This window comes from Mustela lutreola, chromosome 13, assembly GCF_030435805.1.
Source record: "Mustela lutreola isolate mMusLut2 chromosome 13, mMusLut2.pri, whole genome shotgun sequence".
Lineage (NCBI taxonomy): Eukaryota > Metazoa > Chordata > Mammalia > Carnivora > Mustelidae > Mustela > Mustela lutreola.
In genome coordinates, this window is record NC_081302.1 from 85,169,710 (window position 1) to 85,181,787 (window position 12,078).

The 12,078-nt window shown below is 35.4% G+C and overlaps 1 protein-coding gene and 1 pseudogene across 4 annotated transcripts in view; both read right to left on the bottom strand.

The window, feature by feature from the left end:
- Window positions 1-342: 342 nt before the first annotated feature.
- The window catches only part of IFT88 (intraflagellar transport 88), a 154,540-nt gene continuing 142,804 nt past the window's right edge, over window positions 343-12,078 (bottom strand). For all 4 annotated transcript variants that reach the window (XM_059144860.1, XM_059144859.1, XM_059144857.1 and 1 more), the window contains 2 exons: window positions 887-997; window positions 343-649 (listed from right to left, as the gene is read on the bottom strand). In XM_059144860.1, the coding sequence (XP_059000843.1) occupies window positions 528-649; window positions 887-997 (233 nt within the window). In that variant the 3' untranslated portion in view covers window positions 343-527. The remainder of the gene's footprint in view (window positions 650-886; window positions 998-12,078) is intronic.
- Window positions 7,587-7,658, bottom strand: LOC131814164 (U4 spliceosomal RNA; annotated as a pseudogene).

The following is a 12,078-nucleotide window of genomic DNA, read 5'->3' on the forward strand; positions in this document are numbered from 1 at the left end:
TTCCTGACTTGTTGATTTTAGCCATTCTGACTGGTGTGAGGTGATATCTCATTGTGGTTTTGATTTGTATTTCCCTGATACCGAGTGATATGGAGCACTTTTTCATGTGTCTGTTCGCCGTATTTTAAACAAGCTGTGAACCATAAAATCAATGTAGTGTTTTCATTCTAAAACCTTGTTTTAATGAAATCACAGAAAATACCAGCTGCACTACAGTACTGTAGGGTAAATTTTTGTGAGCACACCCACATACTTATACATATGTGTAGGAACTGGTCAGTGCTACAAAATGTATTTCTTACTGTGGTCAATATTTTCAAGAGTAAGGAAGTCACTAACGTATTAATTTCACAAATCTTTATTCCATACAAAACAAAACTTTAGACCCATCTCATAAAACAGAATACACTTATTTAAGGTTTTGACAGTGTACAAAATTAAAATTTGGGTCCTTAATCCAAAGTTTCACATAAGTATATCTTGTAAGGTAATTTCTTTCCCTTAATAAGTAAAATTTATGTTATATATTATTCGGGAAGCAAATCATCTCCTAATTCTTCATCAGCAAAATCATCCTCATCAATTCTTTTTTTGGCTGCAGTTTTTGGTCTTTCTATTTGAGGGCCAAGTGGATCCACATAGGAGGCATCTAGGTTTCAAAATAGATTGTTGTATTAGAATAATAAAGAAAAACAACAAATGTGAAAACAATTTGTCTCATAAGCTAAACTGAACTGAGTGAACAGAAATGCTCTCCCAAGTCATTTAAAATGTTGTCTGTAAATAAAAAATTCTTAATGCCCAATTATACATTTTTGCCGTCTCACCAAATCTTCTTCAGATCTGTTATGCCTGTAGGAACTGGGTGGGGAATACCAACACTTGCCTATTTCTTTGTTACTGCTACTTTCATAAGGTTCATTTGTCCCAGGTAAAGCTCTGAGTTTGGCACTTAGTCGTTCACCTTTACTACTGGCACTACAGTTCTGGCCACTATCTGAAAACACAAAGATAAAAATACATTTGTTTAATATACTGAGAAAACATAACAATATGAATCTTAAAGTACACTTATTTGCCAAGAAACAGATTGTTTTATTTGGAAGCCAACTTCTGAGGGATATAATTCTTGTTTCCTGAAACTCCAAAGAAACCTCTTGTTGAGAATCTGTAACATAGATAAAACATCATTTAAAAGCAGTCTTTATAAGTAGTCTTTCACATGTATGCTTAGTTATAGGTTTCAATTTTGTCGATTCACTGGTGAGAAGTTAGAGACCATGTTGATGAGTATAACCTAGCAAAGAATAAAGAGCAATCGGAGAAACAAATAGGAAGTCATAAGACAGTATGAGCTGTATCATCAACCTCATTAACAAGGCTGGTGAGTGGCCCTAAAATCAATCAAATGAAAAACAGCAGAAGAGGGTAGGAGAGGACCTGGATCATATAATTACTTTCTTTAAACATTAGGAAAATGTTCATGTAGGAGAGGATTAGATTTGCCCTCTATAATAGATTTTGGCTCAGTATAAGGAAAATCTTTAAAAGGATTATAGCATCCAAATATGGACTGGCTACCACGGGAAATATTGCAATCCATATCACTGAAGATTTTCAGATAGGGCTGAAGACTCACATTAGCAGGAAATACTAGTAGTGCTTCTCAACCTTAAATTTCCATTATATTTTTTAAAGAAATACTCCTCTAGCTCCACAGTTTTTAATTCATTCCTTTAAAATTCCCACAATGTCATTTTTTCCTATTATGGGAGCTTCACTTTTAACAAGAATTGTCTATCAACATTTACTGATCATTTTTTTTTCTGAGTATACTTTATATTTCAGTTTATTGATAATGTCTCTAGGAATAAACCAAATAAAATCCCCACGTTTCAATGGTGGCCAACTGTGTAAAAATTATAAGTCTTCTCTAAGTTCTTATAAAAAATGACCATTTCCCCCCAATAATATCCTTAGATTTAGGCTCTGAATGGGTCCACATATTTTGGTGTATTTTTTATTTTTTTGCTCCTGTCTAATTTTTTGTTACATTTAGGCCCATCTTTTCCATATGTAAGTGTAAATGCATATTTTTCAAGGGGCTTAAGTGAGCTCAGGTCAAAAAGTTTGAAAACCATTGCTCTAGGCAGTATTTCTTTTTTCACTTTTCATATAGATATGGGTTACCTATGTGAATAAAAGAAAACTCTGACATCTCCCTCAGGCAACCATTGCCCTTCTGAAATTCTAACATAGCAAAGGATTCCACTCTTGTAGAACAAGCAAACTTCAAAAAATAAAAACTGACCTTCCTAGAAAAACTTCAAATGTCCAACTGAAAAGCCATGAATATAGTTTTTGAACATTTTCTATTATAAACACCAGTGAAGGTATATTGTGAATATCCTCATTTCATCATTTTCAATCAACTTTCATGGAGTAACACTGCCATACATGGGCAGGTGTAAATGGATCAATAAGCATTTGTAAGTCTGGGTGGGTTTTATCCCTAAATAATGAAACAAGTCATTATATTCATTTCATTGTAACAACAAACAACAATTACTATATCCTAGAGAAAAGTTAAAATATCAAGTAACTTCTAAAACCAAGAATCTGGAGATCAATTTATTATTTGAATTATCAATCAATGAACACTAAAACTTATAAATGATACTTTTATAAGAGAAAAGTCTTAGAATCATAGAATTTATAGAGTAATAAGGATTCTTGAAACTTACCTATACCAGAAAAAACAGAATATCCCTATGAAATGGACAATGTTTATAGATAATTCCCAAAGTAAACAATACAATTGGTCAATTAAACATAGAAGTATTTAAACTTACTTAGCCTTACAGTAAGTGAAAAAAAGTCAGAACACTACATACTAAGTGATACCATTTAGAAAGCTTAAAAACAAGCAAAATTAAAAACAGTGTTTGCATGCATTGTATGTGAAAAGGCGAGAAACTAAAAAAATATAAACTGAAATATATATAAAACATAAAAAAGAAATCTCACAGTGGTTACCTGTGAAGAAGGGAGGAGATGGGGTGGGAAAAAGCACATAGGTAGGCATAACAGTAATGTTCTGGTTCCAATGTCTTATGATGTTTTTTTATGTTTTATGATAGCTTCATTAATATGAACTTTATATGCTTTGTAACTTAGGAGTGCTACATTGATTCTTTTGTAAGTATCAAGTATTATATAATTTAAACCTTCACATAATTCAACACTATTAAAATGGCTAAGATTTTAAAAATATCAGGTTAGTAAGTGAAATGAACAAAATTTCTGAGATTAATATGGTAGTATATATCAACATTTAATTTTATGGTCACCAAGATAGCAGAATAGGAAACCCCAGATCTTTTTTCCTCACAAAGACACCAACGTGACAATATACAGTCCAAAAAACCTTCATGAGAACTCCAGAAACCAGTTGGAAGTTGCAGTACCCCAGATAAACTCAAATCGAAGAACAATTGCACTGAAACAGGTAAGAAAAGCCTTTTGATTTCAACTGTGTCAGCCCCTATTACAAGCCAGAAGAACTCATGATTGGGGAAAATAAAGCCCATGCAGATTCTCCCTTTGGAATGAAAAAGAAGAGTGGAACATACATCCAACATTTTGGTTTTTCAGGGAACTGCGTGAAAGACTGGTTTGTCCTGCCTGACCTGGAGTGATGAGGAAGCAAAATACCTGGCTGGTGGTTTGTTGCACTGCCAGAGTACCTTCCCTCACTGCACATAGTAGCTTCTATGTGATCAGGGGAAAGTATCTAGCTCATGGCTTCTTCTTGAGCAAGGGTGATGATTAGAGTGGAATGTACATCCACTAGTCCAGCTTTTGGTGGTGGTGGTGGTGGGGATTTCCAAGGGCCTGGTCTCACCTGACTCACAGCACTAATGGGGAACTGGCACATCTTGGATGCATGGGGTCACCGAGAACAAAAGAGGGCTCAGTAGCCTTTGCAGTGCTAGAGATCCTGCCACACCACAGACATCAGAGGAAGCAAGAGATACAAATCCAGAAAACTTTCTATTTAGGAAATTACATGTAGAAGCTGAGAGAAGATTCATACCAATAAAAACTCTTGAGAAATTCCCATAGTCTCTATTGGGGCTGATTTATGACAGCTTCTCTTGTACAAATCCAGCCCCCTAAAACCAGAGAAAAGCGGCTGTTTTTTCAAATGAAGAAATCACAAGAAACATGAAAACACAGCCCAATGACAGAAACAAAACAAATCTTCAGAAACTGATCCTGAGGAAACGGAGGCCTATTGATTACCTGACAAAAAATTCAAAATAATTTTCTTAAATAAGTTCAATGTGCTACAAGAGAACACAGACAATAAAATCAGTAAAATGAAGCATGAATAAAAGTAAACTCTCAACAGAGATAGAAACTAAAAAAGGACTAAAGAGAAATTCTGAGGCTAAAGAATACAGTAACAATAACTGGATTGAAGAATTCACTACAAGTACTCAAAACCAGATGTGATTAGGCAGAATAAAGGATCTGTGAACTCAGATATAGGTCATTTGAAATTACTGTATCAGAAGAACAAAAAGAAAACAGAATGAAGAAAAGTAAAGAAAGCCTAAAAGAATTATGAGACATAATTCTGATTTTGGGACTAAACATATCAATATACATATTATAGGAATCTCAGAAAGAGAGAAATAATGGATGGAAACTTCCCATATATGCGAAAGGAAATGAATATCCAAATTTAACAACTCAAGGAACTCCAAATAGGATGGACCTAAAAAGATGCACATTGAGACACGTTATAATCAAACTGAAAATTCAGACAAAGAATCTTAAGCAAGAGAAAAGCTAATTCATAAAAGGAGCTAGCACACAATGATGAAATTTCACAACAGAAACATTACAGGCTATAAGAGAGCAGGATAGTATCTTCAAAGTGCTAGAAGAAAACTGGCAACCAAGAATACTATATTTGGCAAAACTGTCCTTCAAAAAGGATTGAGAAGTAGACTTTCCTGGATAAACAAAAGCTGGGGGAGTTTATCACCACTAGAGCTACCCTGAAAGAACTGCTATCCTTTTGTTGAAACAAAAGGATACTATACTGTAAGAGAATATCATATGAAAATATTAAGTGGGGTGCCTGGGTGGCCCAGGCATTAAGCGTCTGCCTTCAGCTCAGGTTATGATCCCAGGGTCCTGGGATCGAGCCCTACATTGGGCTCCCTGCTCTGCGGGAAGCCTGCTTCTCCCTCTCCCACTCCCCCTCTTGTGTTCCCTCTCTTGCTGTGTCTCTCTCTAATAAATAAATAAAAATCTTTTTATTTTTTTTTTTTTTTAAAGATTTTATTTATTTATTTGTCAGAGATAGAGCGCGAGCGAAAGCGAGCACAGGCAGACAGAGTGGAAGGCAGAGTCAGAGGGAGAAGCAGGCTCCCCATGGAGCAAGGAGCCCGATGTGGGACTCGATCCCAGGACGCTGGGATCATGACCTGAGCCGAAGGCAGCTGCTTAACCAACTGAGCCACCCAGGCGTCCCAATAAAAATCTTTTTAAAAAGAGAAAATATAAAGCTCTCTGTAAAGGTAAATGTAGAGATAAATACAGAATCTAGTAATATTGTCATGGTAGTACATAAATCACTTTTAATTCAGGTATAGAATATAAATGATAAAAGCATAAAATATAACCATTAAATTATTTTAATGAATATAAATTATAAAAAGATACAATTTGTAACATTGATAACATAGTGTTGGGGCAATGTAAAGGAGCGAAGTTTTTGTATGTGATTTAAATTATCATTAGTTTAAAATAGATTGTTTTACCTATGGGATCTTTGATATAATTCTCAGTAGCCACAAAGAAAATACCTACAGAAGATGCACAGAAAATGAGGAAGGGTTCAAAGTATGTTGTTAGAAAAAAAAACAAAAGAAACGAAAAAAAATGACACACAAAAGGCAGCAAGATAGGAAGAGGACAGAATAGCTAAAGGCATACAAAATAATTAACAAAATGGCAACAGTAAATACTTCCCTATCTGTAATTATTTTAAATATGAATGGATTAAAATCCCCAATAAAAAGACCTAGAGCAGCTGATGGGTTAAAAAAAAAATCCAGCTCTATGCTACCTAGGAGAGACTAACTTTAGATATAATGACATACACAGGCTGAAAAGTGAAATGGTGAAAAAAGATATTCCATGTAAATGGTAACCGAAAGAGAGCAGTGCCCATACTTATTTCAAGCAAAATAGATTTTAAGTCAAAAACTGTCACAGAGACAAAGAAGGACATTATATAATGATCAAAGGACCAATTCACCAGGAAGACATAACAACTATATATGCAACTAAACAGCAGAGCACTCAATATATGAAGCAAATATTGACAGAACTAAAAGAAGAAAAGATAGTAACACAGTAATAGTAAGAGATTTCAGTATCTTACTTTCCATATGGCTCAACCAGCCAGAAGATCAAAAGGAAACAGAGGACTTGGAACAACACTATAGATCAATTAGACTGAATAGATATTTACAGAACACATTATCCAACAACAAGGAAAATCCTGCTTCAGACAACTGTCGAATGGCAATTTTTAACCCTGAGCTTGTGCTTAAAGCTTTTTATCAATATGACTGACAAGTTTAAAAAGTCTCAAGTCTTCATTTGTGCATCACTTTACAGATACTGGTCTGTAAGTATTTATTTGTCTGAAACGTCAATATTCAATAATTACTTAGTCATAAATGTAGTTAATAATTAGATATAAAAATTATTTATACATTACTATAAATCTCTTAAAAAGATCAAGTTTTGACACACACACACACAGAGGAAAAAGAAATTGCTTAGAAAATTGCAGGAAGCCCCAAGAATTTCAGTATTGGTGAAAGCAGGTACAATAAAACCAGTTTCAGACTTTAATTTTAGCCCTAAAAGTAGCTTAAAATGATCTCAGAATGAATAACTGATAATTGGTAAAGTTAGTTTAAAATTACATTAAGTCCTAAGGCCCCTGTATACATAAGAATTCTTTCGAAGAGTTCCGTAAGAGGGAAACCATTGCAAAGAAAAAAAGTAAAAGTAAGTAATTAGTCAATGTGTTTTTAACCCTCATGCTGCAGCTGTGCTGTTGGAGCCAACCGTATGCTTCAATCTTTTTAATCTCCTATTGATTAGAAATCCCAGTCTACATCAACTGGTTAACACTGTTTTCAAACTGGCAGATCATATGAAAAACAGAAATGAATGGTAGTATCTTCAGAGGTCAAGCATTATACAGCGAGAAGTGATTGATTTGATAAACACCAGACCCCCTCCTCTCTCCACACCGTTTTCAGAATAACCTAACTTCATTTCTTTTTTTTTTTTTTTAAAGATTTTATTTATTTATTTGACAGAGATCACAAGTAGGCAGAGAGGCAGGCAAAGAGAGGGGCAGGGAAGCAGGCCCCCTGCTGAGTAGAGCGCCCGATGCGGGACCCGATCCCAGGGTCCCTGAGCCTGAGATCATGACCTGAGCCGAAGGCAGTGGCTTAACCCACTGAGCCACCCAGGCGCCCCCTAACTTCATTTCTATTTAGCAATAATCGCACCTCGGATAAACCTCATTGGCTACGATACTGCCACTGCGCAAAGCTCCTAACTTCATTTCTAATAAGATGCTCTGTCATCTCTGAACTACCCCCTCGTAATTACAGTGACCTCTATGGACAAAATTCCCCATTTCTGTGGTGTTGGCAAGTCTAGCCAAGGCCACACCTCTTTTTCTGAAGATCACTAAACTAGACATTTCTTTTCTGGATTCATGTATGAATTCTTGTGAGAGGCCTCTGAAAACTCAGGGGGAGTTCTGCAAAGTTCCAATAATCCTGAAATTCCCTGGACTGTGAACATCTGTTTTAACAGCATTGACAGCATATTCTGGCACGTAGGTACCACACCACACCTGGGTAAAGTTCAAGAATAGTTGTTTGTGATTTAGTTCAAGTCCAGGAAGTAATTTTTCTTCAACATTCTTTTTAACATAATTTTGATAGGCTCTGTATACTTGGCCAATACCTCCATCATCAGCAATATTTTCTCCCATGTATTAATTCCATTGAGATACTGTCCACCCACTAGGTCCCAGAGTTTCCATACTGGTACACCATGCATTGGGATTGGTCTTTAAAATTATTTGCTGACTGTTGAGTCCACCAGTCAACAAGGTCTCCATCCTTGTTAAAATTTCTGCCATTGTCATTGAAGCCATGGGTGATTTTGTGTCCTATGACTGTGCCAATACCCCGGTAGTTCAATGAGTTAGACTGCTGGGCACTGAAGGAGGGGAGCTGCAGAATGCCTGCTGGGAAGACTATCTGATCTCTGCCTAAAGAATAAAATGCATTGATTACAGCTGCTGTGCTTATCCACTCATCCTTGTCCACTTTTTCTCAGAGCTTCTTTAGTTGTTTGTTTTGGCTGAACTTCAAATTTTGAATTATGTTTTCAAAGTATTCATCTTTCCTGTATTCCAACTTGAAGTATTCATTATTCAGTTATTATCGTTTGAAATAATGTCATCAGGATAGCTAATTCTTCCTTTAATGGCTAAGGCCTTTTCCTCAGCTTACTTTTTCATTTCGGTATCCATCCTAGTGAGGTCATCTGAAGTCTGCATAAAAAACCTCATGGGTCTGTGTAATCAAATCCTCAACCCTATGTTTACTTTCTCCATCAAGTGCTGCTTCCACGTACAGCCTTCCCACAGCATTCTCCATATTCTCATTGACATTGCTTATGACAATGACATTCTCATGACATTGCTATTTCTGACGTTGTGCCATAAAGGGCCTTGTTGAAACAATTTCTGGACTCCTTGTAGGTTCTGCTGAGGCTGCTTACAAGATCCATTATGAATTTTTGAAGTTAAGAGAGTTCATTGGAGAGAGCAATGTGATGCTTTACGGTCCTAGCAAACTCTTTTAAAAAGTAGTTTGACAGTTTCTTTTAAGGTTAGACATATACTTACCATACAACCTAGCTATTCTACTCCTAGGAATTTATTCAAAAGAAATGAAAGTATGTGTCCATGTAAAGACTTGTACAAAAATATTCATAGCTGCTTTATTTCAAATGCCCCGAAACTGGAAACAACAAAAAAGGTCAACAACAAGGAAATAAATTGTGGCATGTCTATGCAGTGACTCTGCAATTAAATGGAAGGACACTGTTTTTCACCAAAACAGTGAAAGAATCCAGTTAAAAAAAAAAAAGCACGTACTAAAATATAGTTATGGAAAACATCAATAGTTAACTGAAGATTGGGGTGGATGAATGGGGCAGAGGGTGGGAATGAGGAGTTTCAAAGGGAAAAGAGGAAACTTTGGAGGGTGATAGATTTGATCCTAATCCTGATTATAGTGACTGTTTTATGAGACTCCTCAATCTACACATTAAGTACGTGCTATTTTTTGAATGTCAATTTTAACTCCAGGTAACTGGGAGTTAGAGGATCACAAGGATGATCCTCTCCCTTCTGCTTCATAGTATAAGGAAGAGGTTTCTGTGTGAGAAACATGGATCAAATCTATTCCTGTACCATTTTATATTCCTATCAACACTGAATGAGATTAACAATTGCTCCACATCCTCTCCATTACTTGGTATCCTCAGTCTTTTTTAGTCATTCTACTGGGTATCTAATTGTGGCTTTAATTTACATTTCCCCAATGACTAATGAGTGACCATATTTTCATGTGCTTTTCATTTGTATACCTTCTTCATTAAAATTTTTTGATGACTTAGTTTAAGTAACAAATATGGTGTATAGCTCCAAGAATGTTGAGGACACATGTTTACCTTTCCTAAATCCCTGTGAATAACAGTAAATCTTTATGAAATCTATAGCAAAGCAGAGAAGGAGTGTATGTGTGCTGTGGCAGTAATGGCAGGGGAGATACCAACATAATAGATTTGGGAGAATCACTCCCCACCACAGCTTTATTGAGGTGTTAACTGACATATAGCATTGTGTAAGTTTATGGTGTACAATGTGATGATCTGATGCACATATACATTACAATATGATTACTACCATAGCACTAGTTAACACTTCCAGCATATCACAGTTACTTTTTTTTTTTTTTTTTTTTTGCGATGAGAACATTTAAGTTCTTAGTAACTTTCAAGTATATAAGACAATATTTTTAACTATAATCACAATGCTGTACATTGGATCTCCAGAACTTGTTTACCTTCTTAACTTCACCCCTGGGAACCACGGTAACCATGATTCTACTCTGTTCCTACAAGTTTGTTTTTTTTTTATTTCCATATGTAAGTGGTATCAAACAGTATTTGCCTTTTTCTGTTGGACTTATCTCATTTAGCACATTGCCCTCAAGATTCATTCACGTTGTTGCAAATGGCAGGATTTCTTTATTTCTCATGGCTGATTAATATTCTATTGCATATATATACATCACATGTTCTTTATCTTTTCATCTGTGGACAGATCCTTAGGTGTCTTGGCTATTGTGAATAATGCTGCAATGAACATGGGAGTGCAGATATCTCTTTAATATCCTGTTTTCATTTCCTCTGTATACAAACCCAGAAGTGGGATTGTTGGACCATATGATAGCTCTGTTTTTAATATTTTAAAGTGTCTCCACACTGTTTTCCATGGTGGTTGCACCAATTTATATTCCCATCAATAGTGCACAAGGATTTCCTTTTTTCCACATCCGTGTCAATACTTATTATCTCTTACCATTTAGATGACATTCTAACAGGTGAGAGGTGATAATGTCATCATGATTTTGATTGCGTTTCCCTGATTAGTGATGTTGAACAAATTTTCATGTGTCTGTTAACCACCTACATGCATCCTGTGGAAAAATGTCTATTTAGTTGTGCCTCTGCCTATTTGAAAATATTTTTTTGTCATTGAGTTGTAGGCATTCTTATATATTTTGGAGATTAATCCTTATTAGGTATGTGCTCATTCATATACTTTTCCTCATGAAGTGCTTGTTCAAATATTTTCCTGATTAAAAAAAGACAACAAATAATTGGGCTGTTTTCCTACTTAGTATTGAATTGTAGAGTTCTTTTTGTATTTTAGATACAAGTCCTTAGTCAGATATGTGTTTTGCAAGTATATTCTCCTATTTTGGCTTCCCTTTTCCCTTTGATAGGATTATCTTTTGAGAAGTAGAAGTTAATTTTAATGAAGTTCAATTTATCCATATTTAAAAATTTTACGGATCATATGCTTTTAATGTCACAGCTAAGAAATCTCTGGCTAACCAAAAGTCACAAAGATTTTCTCCTGCAAGTTTATACTTTGCAGTTTTATAGTTAGTAATATGATCCATTTGGGTATTTTCCCCCCAATTAATTAACATGTAGTGTATTAGTTTCAGAAGTAGAGTTCAGTGATTCAACTTATATAATACCCAGTACTCATTACAACACACACCTTCCTTAATGATCCATTTTTTTTTAAAATTTTTGTTTATTTGACAGACAGAGATCACAAGTAGGCAGAGAGGCAGGCAGAGAGAGAGAGAGGGAAGCAGGCTTCCTGCTGAGCAGAGAACCCAATGCGGGACTTGACCCCAGGACCCTGAGATCATGACCTGAGCCGAAGGCAGCGGCTTAACCCACTGAGCCACCCAGGCGCCCCCTTAATGATCCATTTTGAGTTAATTTTTAATATGGTGCATGGTGTAGATCAATGCTAATTTTTTTGCATGTGGATTTCCAATTATTCCAGCACAGCTTGTTGAAAGGACTATCCTCTTTCTATACAACTGCTTTTTGCACTTTTGTTAAAGGTTAATTGACTATGTATGTTTGGGTCTATTTGCAGACACTATATTTTATTCCATTGCTACATATGTATCAAAAGAAAAACTTTTGATGTCCACCTTTCTGGAGTCACAAATAACATCTGTTTTACCTGTTCATCCTCTACTAGAGTTTGGAAGTTATACATCACATTTCAATTATTTTTATATTTACTAGATATATTTAGGTGTATTTTAATATGTACATTTAACAGAGTCTAAA